Genomic DNA, 10,407 nt, shown 5'->3' with positions numbered 1-10,407 from the left:
TCCCTACAGGGAGTTGTGCCTGCAGGCGCTCATCTCTGACCTGCTTGCAGAGCTCCTCAGGAGGGCACTCCCTCTCGGCTTGTGGTCAAAGAGAGCTCAATTAGTTGGAACAATGAAGCTTTGTTGATTTGGGTGCTTGGGGCAGAAGGGCTGGCTGGTGACAGAGGCGCCTGTGTCTCGGCAGCCCTCGCCGTGCAAACGGGGCCGCGCTGGGCAGAGGTGGGAGGTCTCTTCAGTTCTACTGGAATCACGGATAAATCGTGTTTATTTTTAAGTCTTTGTAGGGCTTGGGTGTGCAGCATGCACAGGGGCAGGAGGTGATGAGAGGTGCTGGTGGCACTAGAGCTCAGCGCTGTCCTTGTCCCTGTCCCTGCGGAGCCAGAGGGATGTGAAAGGAGAAACCATTGCGTGTTACTGTTTAATCCCTCTGGGAGCCCCTGTCTAAGCAAACCACCCCCGGCCTCTGCTCACAGCTCACAATTTATAGTCGGCTGGAAGCTTGTGCTGTCAGGAAAGTGAGTTACTTTGAGGCTGGAAGAATAAATATGAAAGCAAGGTTTCCTTCACCAGCTCTCACCCGGAGAGTGTTGCAAAGCTGGTCCTCACTGATGCTGCTGAAAGGCCCAGAATTAGAACAGATATTAAATAATGTAAAAGCTTTCATTGAAATGTATTAGATTTCAAAGGGCAGATATTAAAAGGGCATAATGGGCAGCTATTTCTGAATTGCTCGCCTCTTAAAGAGAGGCAGTCTTAGTTTGCAGGAGGTAAACGTGACATGAAATAAGTGGTTCAGATATAGCATCAGAGGTTGAAAAGCTCATCCCATTCTTAATCCCACAGTTCAAGCACCTTCCTGATGTGTGCAGCTCCTATGTAAGAATCCTATGGAGGCAATGACTTCCAATAGCTGTCCAAGGGAAAATGTTAACTTGCTAGTAAAGACTTCATCTGCAAGGAGGGTTGGCTAGATCTGGGTTTCATGGGTCGCTGGTCATCTGCTTCTCACCAGAGCAAAAGGCTGTGGATGTGGCACTGGCCAGGCTGGCTCATCCTCACATTTAATTCTCACAGCATTTATGGGTTTTTTATCTGATCCTGAGTGCTGATAAGTACCCTTAATTCCAGCTTGAAGCTGACAGGAGCTGAGAGTGCTGAGGCAGCTCCCCACATCGAGTCCTTGGAGAAGGACTCTCAGCTCGGATATGGAGTCAATTCCCTTATCCATCAAAATCAGACACTTGCTTCACACTGTCCTTGTCCCCAAGCCTCGTGTGCTCTGGTGCAAGCCAGGAAAGCCAGGAATCCCACCCTCCTGACAGGGCTGTGTTGCTGTCTTTGCAGATGACCGAGGGCCGGCACTGCCAGGTGCATCTCCTCGATGACAGGAACTTGGAGCTGCTGGTTCAGGTACAGACCTCGCTCTTTTGGGGACTGGAAGCCAGTGCCAGATTTCTCTGCTTACTTTCTTTTAGGAGCTGAAGTGGGGTTTGAAGTTATACCTCTTACTAGAAAATCTCACAGGAGTAGAATAAGAGTGCTCAGGCATATGTGCTTCTCCTGACATCTGGATTATCTGAAGGGTTTCCCTGTGCATCGTGGGCAAAATATCTGCACTTCTACATTCAGCTTTTGCTTTCACCAAAATTCATTGAGTATATTAAACACACCCCTTGTGGTGGTGTTTTTTTGTCATTTAGATGGGAAGAAAACCCTGTGGTTTTGAGGATGTTTTATTCCCATAGCAGAACTCAAAGCACGAGATCCTCCACTGCACAATATTTTCTTAATTGAAAGATCCTTCCTGCTCTAAGTGTGGGAAAGCCTGGGATGTTGCCTTCTACCCCAGAAAGAGGAAAGCAGCACTTAGTCTGGGCCCTTCAGCTTAATGTCATGGATTAAGCACAGAATTGCCTTTCCATGCTCCACAAATCCCACACAGCTCCACAGAGACACCCTGAGTCTGATATGTCACTTCTGGATGGAGTTGTACAACAGGGTTTTAGTACTGCCATGTGTACTCAAATGTCAGTATTTGCACAGAATTTTTTAATTTTATATTAAAAGCTATTTTTTAAAAATAAGCTATTAATATTAAAAACTGTTTTTATTCTTTCAATAGCCCAAACTTTTGTCTCGGGAGTTGCTGGATCTGGTGGCCTCACACTTCAACCTGAAAGAAAAGGAGTATTTTGGGATAACATTTATCGATGATACGTGAGTGTGTTTATTTATTTTAAACAGCTGTGTCATTATTGCAATGTAAAACCTTATCTCTGAAACCGTGGCAGCTTGGCATGATGGAAAAATGACTTTTTCTTTCAAAGAAGAAAGATTTTCCTACCTTGTGCTGCTTGGCTAGGGAAAGGGGAAGGCACAAAACAGAAACTATTTGGAAAATATCTTCAGGCACAAACCAGAGAATCCTTGTAAAATACTTTCCTGATGATTTCACATTTCATATTTGTCTCACAATGTGAAAAAACTGATTCGGTGATAATTTCCCATGTGAATACCCTCAGCTTTCCTCCTCTGCACTTTTAGTAACAACAAAAATGTTTTGCATTTATTTCCAAAACAAATTGCTCCTACTGCTTTTCACCTGAATCTCAAATGTATTACTGAGCATTTTAATCCCAAATTTCCCGAGCAGAGTGAGCTATGAGGTTAGTTCTGCCCAGGAGCCACTCTCCTCTCGCTGAGCCTGGGCACAGTGCTCTGTCCAGGCTCCGGAGCGCTGTGGGAGATCTGTTCCATGGCACTAACCCAGAGTCAGCTGGGTTAATTGCAATCTCACCTGGTGTTTAGGCTCATCTCTCAGCAGGGCACTGAAATGCTTCCCCACATCTGCTGGGTGCAGGGCCAGCGTCTCCAGAGGAGTTACCTTCAGCTCCCCCAGAAAAGCTGGAGCAGAGGTGCTTAGGGCAGTGGGGACACAGAGTTGTGCACTAATACAGCCCCTAAATAAACCTCTTGTCTAATGGGAATAGCTTCAGTTCCTGCTGCTCTCCGTCGCCGCTTTTTGTGCAGTCCTGGATGGAAGGCTTCCCCTACAAATCCTGTCAGAGCCGTGTTTGGGGCCGCCCTGCTGAGGCACATCCCACGTACAGGTGCAGGACTGGCCCTGGGGACACGCTGGAGTTCATGGAGCTGACAGGAGCCGCTCTCTCTGGGGCCCTGACCCCAGCACCGTGATATTTTTACCAGCCACTCACATCTTGGGCTATCCCTAGAATATTTTTGCCACATCCTTGTCCTTCCACTTGCTGGAAAATACCTTCCCCCAGCTCTTCTGTAAATCCCTTGAGGATACTGTTTGTACTTGGCTTATTTTTTCCCCTAGAGGAGCTGCCATGAAATTCTTCTGGATGTTTTTGGTTGCTGGCACTGAGTCACAGTGAGGTTTAAAGTGCTGCCAGGGGATTATCTGAAAGCTGTTGGCTTCCCCAGAGACTCCAGTGGGATTCCAGTGCCTGCCTTGGTGTGTGCACAGGGCTGGGTGCTCAGAGGGAGTGTGTGGCCTCTGGAGGGCACCCATGGCTCAGCCTTTCAGGGTTAAGGGTTAGGAAATAAAAGGAAGTAATTTGATGAGATGTTTGCCTGCCTTGGAGCTGAGTCTTCAACTTTTTAAAGTAACACTTGGAGTAAATGGGGGCACTGAAGAGAACCAATTTCTGTATTTTCCATCCCAGTTTTTAACCTTCTCCCCAACCTGTTTCCATAGAGGTCAGAGCGTCTGGCTGCAGCTGGATCACCGTGTCCTGGACCATGACTTGCCCAAGAAACCAGGGCCAGCAACTTTGTACTTTGCCGTTAGGTGAGTAATTGTTTCCACCAAGCAAACATTACCACTTGGGTTTATTTATCACCAGGGGGTTTTGTTTAAAATAACTGATTACAGATTTGATAAACGAAATAAATGTCAAAGCAATGTGTTATTTTTAGAAGGAGATTAGGCCCTGGCTACGTGCTGCTCTCTTTTGTATTTCACTATGAAATAAAGTAGGTTGGAACCTTCTACTTTTTAAACTGTTACTAGGACATTATTCCTAGGGTGGGTTTGGGGATTTTTTTGTTTAAAACCTTGTATTTTAAATATCTTCTTTGCCTGACTTGTCTTTAAATGTGCTAGCTTGCAATATAGTTTATTTAAACAACCGTACTTACTTTTTTCCTTCTGTTTACCTAAGGGTTGTCTGTACTTTAAAGGGATTGCTGATGGCTGTTTTGCTCACAGCTTAACCAGTCCCCAGGAAAGAATAAAATCCCTGGCAAAATGATGATTTTGGCCAATGTAATTGCGTTACTTTAGGGCTGTTGCTGGCAGAGCTCTGCTGGTTAAGAGCCTGAAAAAACCCCACGTCCTACGAAACAGAGCTGTGCTGGCAGGAAAGATCAAGCATCATATTCTTAATATTGTTGGAGTTTTTGTTTTCCTTGCAGTCTATGAGGGAAAATGAGAGCAGACTGACCTCATTTGCTTTTCAGATCTGGGTAAATTTATGCCTTGTGTGCTTAATTATTTGAAGCACTTCCAAGGCAGAGCCTCTTGTGTAGCTGGGTCAGTCGGCACCGTCGCCTCCCCATGTCCCCCACTGGTCATCAAGGGAATGGGACAAACAAGTGGCACTTTGTTCTGGCTACATACGTGCTGATGTGTGGTGGTGTTCAGAGCTCCTCTTCCACACTTAAGAAAGAAAAAGCTCCATTTATAAAGGGATGATGCGCTCCTCACTATATTTACAATGTTTGATCAGGATCTGGGAGGTTAAAGCCTATGGCAGCCCAAGAAATCTGTGAAGGCAATCCTATAACTTGAGCATTCTGTTGGTTGGAATTTTTGCTGTTTGCTCATGGTTTTCATTTTGGCCCTCTCTGTTGCAAGATGGTCCTCAAGAGGACAGGTTGTGCAGAGACTTGGGCAAGAGTTAATCTGTGAGGAGTGGGCTTGGCAAGATCAACTTTTAGAAGGGAAATTTTAGCCTGACTGCTCTGGGGTCATGAGATCCAAAACAGGCAACCAAGGAGGTGGACAGTGAGATGCAGAGCAGGAGGTTACAGAAATAATTAACACTACAGAAACTGCCTGCTCCATAGAAAATGCGTAATTCCAGCAGAAAAGCCACTTCAAAATCTGCAGTTTCCACTTGCATTACTGGAAATGGAGGAATCTGCAGATTCCTCTTTTTTCTTCATCACTTCTCATCCCTGAGCTTTTGCTGTTCAATAAGGAAACATGATAATCCTTTGAGATTTTAATTATTGCCAGCTGGCATAAACTCAATCCAGTCACAGAGGTTTTTGGACGGTACACTCAGCTGAAGGGCTCTATGATGCAGATTGAGGACTTACAGAAGTGTCATTTTAGTTTCAAGGAAGCTGACAGCATTGGAAATAGAAGCAGAATGTGCACTTTATGGTGTTCCCGAATGTGCCTGTCGTGCCCTGAACATCCTTATCTCTGGTCCAGTGTTCCCCATCTGTACAGGGCTGATAAGAGGGTACAGCTTGTACCACGGAGGAAATAGAGAATGAGGACACAGCTGGAGCAGGGGGCAGTGCCCCCTGTGCCCCCACCCTAAATCCATAGATCCTACAGTTTCCTGCTTTGTACCAGCAATGACTGGGAGCTGACTCTCTTCAGAACCAGAACTGTCCTGCTGCTGAGGGTAAGTCAGCCACACCTGACCCTGGCTGAAAGAAACTGGAAGTGCAAATGAGGTCATTAGCTGAGGAAAATCATGTTTCGGTGAAGGTTTTAGCAGGCTGAGGAAGGTTTGCTCTGTGAAGGGCTGGTCTAGCAGCAGGTTGGGAAAGGATGAAGAGTGTGGGTCCTGCCCTCTGCTCTGCATTACTGAAGAGAAACACTCAAGGGTATTTAAAATAAAGTTTAGCAAAGCTGTTGGAAAAAAAATGTATCAGGTGAGATCAAGAGAGGGTGGAAATACCTGTGGCTCATAGAGTTCATGGAGAAAGATGGGTCATGGAAATGTATAACAGCTTTTCAAATGCCTAGGGTCGGCTGCTGGGCTGCCCCTTGGACAGGCTGCATGCCTGTGAAATGGGTAAATTATCTGCAGAGGCGTTCTGGAGAGTGCTTTAAAATTAATTTGATGGAACACGCCATAGGAATGTGAAATATTAAAGCAATTACTATTTAATGTCTCACTTTTCTGAAGTCACAGCATAAACACTGCAGACATTCCTGACACGTGTGGCAGGTCCCAGCTTTACTGCTCCCTACTACGTGCTCCGTGCTGCTGCTGGGGACTTGTTCCAATGTCTTGCAAATCATCTGTGCCAAGATGATCATCAGTGCAGTCATTAGGGGATGGAGCTTGAGGCTGTCAGGAGCCTTAAGAGCACCATGGGGCTGTGGGAGAGACTGGCCTGGCTCTGATTGCCCTGTGTTTGTCATCCAGCCCTCCTGCCATCAAGGACAAGGCACTGGGGAGCCCTGGGGTGATCTGCATTGCTGAGGCAGTGGTGGTCCAGGTCTTTGCTTGGCTGCAAAAAAGTTGTGTCTTCTGCCTAGCATTTGGTGGGAGCATCTGAACCTGAAGGAAAGTTAATGGCTCTGATTAACATTTCTGCTCTCCTCCTGGAAGGAAAGTGGTCCTGCAGGGCTGCCAGCAACCCCTGTCCTCCAGCAGAGTGTTGGACTGGCTTCCCCACCTGCAACACATTTGGAATTGCCTTTTCCACTGCTGTGACTTCGCCTGCAGAGGAGGGATGGGCTCTGCTCCTGTAGCGTTCTACAGGGTTTTCATCTCATTTGAAAAGGCATCAGATATCTGGGATCTATTGAACCAGGAGTCCCTGTTCCCTGTGTGCTGTCAGCCTGTGATTTCTGCTTCTTCCCTCCTAATAGGCAGGAAATTAAGTGCAGTAGCTCATAGTTCCTCTGTGCTATTTTATTGCTAGAGAACAAAACACTGAGGAAATAAAATTACTTGGGAGGAAGATGAAACCTATTCAAGAGAGTAACTCATTTTTTTGGTTCTTTTTTTAATTTTCAGGTTCTACATTGAAAGCATTTCCTTTCTCAAGGACAAAACTACAGTAGAGCTGTTTTTTCTGAATGCCAAGTCCTGTGTACACCAGGTAAGACTCGGAGCTTCTGGCGCATCTCTCTTCTATTGCTCCTCTGCCACATACACAGTCCTGCAAACTTAGTAGGAGCTGTGTCTGATTTCCAAAACTAATTGAAGTATTAAGATCTCAGCGTGCTGACTCTCCTTGCCTTGAATGCTGATGCTTCATGCAAATGGATAAGGCTGATGATGGGTTCTAGTCCTGCTTTCACAGCCCTGCTGTGTGCTCAGTGCTCTACAGTGAGTCTTAAATACTCAAAAGCTTTCAAGTTACTTGAAATCTGGGTTGTAGCTCCCCAGGTAGGCTCTGCTCAGTGGCACATCCTCCTGCTCTCTGCATAGCAAACACTCAAGGCAAGCATCTCTTTACTGACCTTGAATCAAACTTGTCTTACGAAGAAAAGGCCTATGAGGAAGGTCCTATGTTGTGGATTTGGTCCCTAATTTCTTTATTTCCTGCCTTAATTCAGTGAAGTAGTAAAGTAACAGCAAATAGTAAGAGCAAATCCTATAAAGTAGCAATCACAACCAGTTGTTGGAATACTTTCTGTACTTACTTTCTGGTTGAAAGGCTTCCACTGTTTTCTTAAAATGTTCAAACTGGTAAAATACATGTTTTTAAAAGTCACGTCAGGATGTGGTAATCAAAATCTTAAAAAATAAGGTTGATTTGCTGCAGATACACATTGGTCTGGAATAAGAGTGGTGTGACAGCCAACTTTGCCATGCCCCTACGTGTAGCTGCAATTCAGTGAACTTTACTCTGATGCTTCTCAGATTTTCCAGTTAATGTCAAACTCTGGTGCCTTTTGTTTTCACTCACAGTTCAATCAGTCTAAGAGGGTCACTTGGTTATTACAACCTTTTCTTGGGAAACAATCCTGTATCACTAACTGCTGGTGGAGCTCAGTGTAGCCAGCCAAAGTTTTTACCTTTGATATGCTTCAGATTTTGGAGGATTCTTATTCAGTATCCAGTATTCACTATTTTATGGAAGAATATAGAAAGTGGTTAATGGCAAAGTTGTGACTGTGCTTTGTACAGGAATTCTTTTCTGAAAGAGTGGAGGAAATTGGTGCCTTTTTACAACATGCTAAAGTTTGAAAGATGCTCGAAGAACTTGGGGCCTCACTGGTTATGGTTATTAAAAAGCAAATCTCCATTTGACATACCTGCCACTTAAACTGAAGGGTCTTGGCAACTTGTAGCCATCCTTAAATTGCTCCTTAACTGGAGAAGTTTAACTGGACAGATAGCACAAATAACTTTGGAATTGGAAAATGGGTCTGGTTTTGGGATGGAATGTAGAAAATGCCACTGCTATTGAAACAAGCCCTAGTCAATATTAAAACATTTGGGTTTCTCTATATGTGTTTATGTGTATGTATAAAGCATAACAGAAAGCAAAGGAGAAGAGAAGCATAAAAAGGTTGCAAAAAAAAAAAAAAAAGTTTGAAGGCAGGCTGGGTCTTTTTTTACCCTATGGCTTGCAAGGTGTGTGCTGTAATTGTAGGAACCCAAAGTGTGGCTTCCCCATTCCTGCAAGAAAAACTGCCACAAGCAGAGGGTTTCTGTTGTGTTCAGTTTCTGTGGGCAGCAGAGGGATGAGGATGAGCAGCATCACCTCCTCCTGAGAGAAGGATCTATGGGAAGCACCAGGTGATTCAGCATGTAGCGAAAGCTGGGGAGTCCTGGCTCTGCCTGCAGCCCTCTCTGTCCTGGCAGCTTCACAGCCCAGCTCATGCCCGTGGCCCCCCCCGCAAGAGCCCCGCTCAAGTAGCTTTTAACCTTCCAATTAACTCTTGTAAAAATATTCTGTCCTACGTGACAAACTTAGGGTCAGTCTCTCGGTTTCAAGTAGTCGTGAAGGGCACATGGGGCCAACCCTCATCTGTAAGCCCATGGGTTATGGACAGGAAGATGCACAAAGGCCCCTCAGATGTGCTTCCACAGCCTGTCCTCTCCCATGGTGCTGCTGGCACAGTTGTGGGCCAGGGAAGGAGCCATGGGATGAGCAATGTCTGAATAGGAGCAGATCCCCAGCTCCATGAGGCAAGTGGCTGATGCTCACTGATGACAGCCAGGAATGTTCCCTGACATTTCTCAGTCATTAATCCAGCTCCAGGAGGTTAGACCTGCCTCAGCTTGGCTTTTTTGCCTTTCCTTTTTTTTTTTTCTTTTTTTTCCATTTCTTTCCTTTCCTTGCTGCATTCATGGAGTAAGGAAACCCCAGTGTGTCAAAAAGCAGCAACCCAGACCCAGCCCATGTGCTCAGGAGAGCTCCCCAGTGCACAGGCAGTGCCAGAGGATGCCCTGCCAGGGCAATATCCTAACATGGATCTCTGCATGAAGCCTCTGCTCTGTGTGGGTCAGAAATGTGGTTCAGGATAAATGCTGCAATACCTGGGGTGTGCTAAGACCTGTGTGGATAGGATTGCTTAAAAGTCAGTCAGTCATGGTTTTTTGCTTTCACAAAGGTGTTTCCAAAGTTTTCACTGTAGCCCTTCCCCATAGGGGAAACCCAAATCCAGGATGGTGGAAATGCCTGATGCTTGAGTGCTCTTGTGACATTCCTGAGCCTGGCATGTGTTGACAGCACAGCAGTGTGTGGGTACCTGTGCTCCCATGGCTTCTATGCTTTCTGAGCAGAGGGGGAGAGGCTGATGCTTCCCTGCCTGTGACATGGGCATGCCAGTGCTCCTGCTGGCACGTGGGACACACCAGGAGAGCCAGACAAAGGCTTGCGTGAGCACAGCCAGCACAATGGCAAAGCTCTGTGCCAGTCCTTCCTGTAGAGGGGATTTATCCTGGGCTTACAAGGTTCAGAGGCTGCATCAGAAATATATTTACAGTATTTTCGAGATATCTGTGTGTGAAATCCTGTTAGTGGCTGTATCTAATCAAAGAGAATGGAATCCCCCTAAGGAAGTCCAGCACCTCTGAGGTCAGGCTGGAGCTGCTGGGCAATGTGTGCTGGCCATTTTTCCGCAGATGAATAAAAAATTAGAGTAAATAATAAAGCATATTAACTATATTCTTAGTTATATAACATATTACAAAATATGATTATGAGTAATAACTAATGGAATCAAAACCTGCATGACAGCTCTGAAGAGAGTGAAGGCTTGCTTGGTGCTCTGCAGTACACAGCCATGATTCTCTTCCTCACCTTCCAACCCCACATTCCTTCTTGCAAATAACTGCTCCTTGCTGCAAATCAGGTACTGCTTTACCCTGCCAGGACTTGGAGGAATCTGGGGTTTGTGCATTTTGCAATCTCTGTAGACATTTTGGCAAGGAGGGGACGAGATAG

General features: G+C 45.7%; 1 protein-coding gene across 4 annotated transcripts in view; it reads left to right on the top strand.

The window, feature by feature from the left end:
* The window catches only part of FRMD4B (FERM domain containing 4B), a 113,953-nt gene that overhangs the window by 53,667 nt on the left and 49,879 nt on the right, over window positions 1-10,407 (top strand). For all 4 annotated transcript variants that reach the window (XM_017747215.1, XM_017747216.1, XM_008643599.2 and 1 more), the window contains exons 2-5: window positions 1,345-1,410; window positions 2,123-2,217; window positions 3,725-3,817; window positions 7,020-7,104. In XM_017747215.1, coding sequence (XP_017602704.1) covers window positions 1,345-1,410; window positions 2,123-2,217; window positions 3,725-3,817; window positions 7,020-7,104 — 339 coding nt within the window. The remainder of the gene's footprint in view (window positions 1-1,344; window positions 1,411-2,122; window positions 2,218-3,724; window positions 3,818-7,019; window positions 7,105-10,407) is intronic.

Source organism: Corvus brachyrhynchos, unplaced genomic scaffold (genome assembly GCF_000691975.1).
Source record: "Corvus brachyrhynchos isolate BGI_N302 unplaced genomic scaffold, ASM69197v1 scaffold91, whole genome shotgun sequence".
Taxonomy (NCBI): domain Eukaryota; kingdom Metazoa; phylum Chordata; class Aves; order Passeriformes; family Corvidae; genus Corvus; species Corvus brachyrhynchos.
The sequence above is the reverse complement of the archived record's forward strand: the minus strand, read 5'-3'. Positions and strand labels throughout refer to the sequence as shown.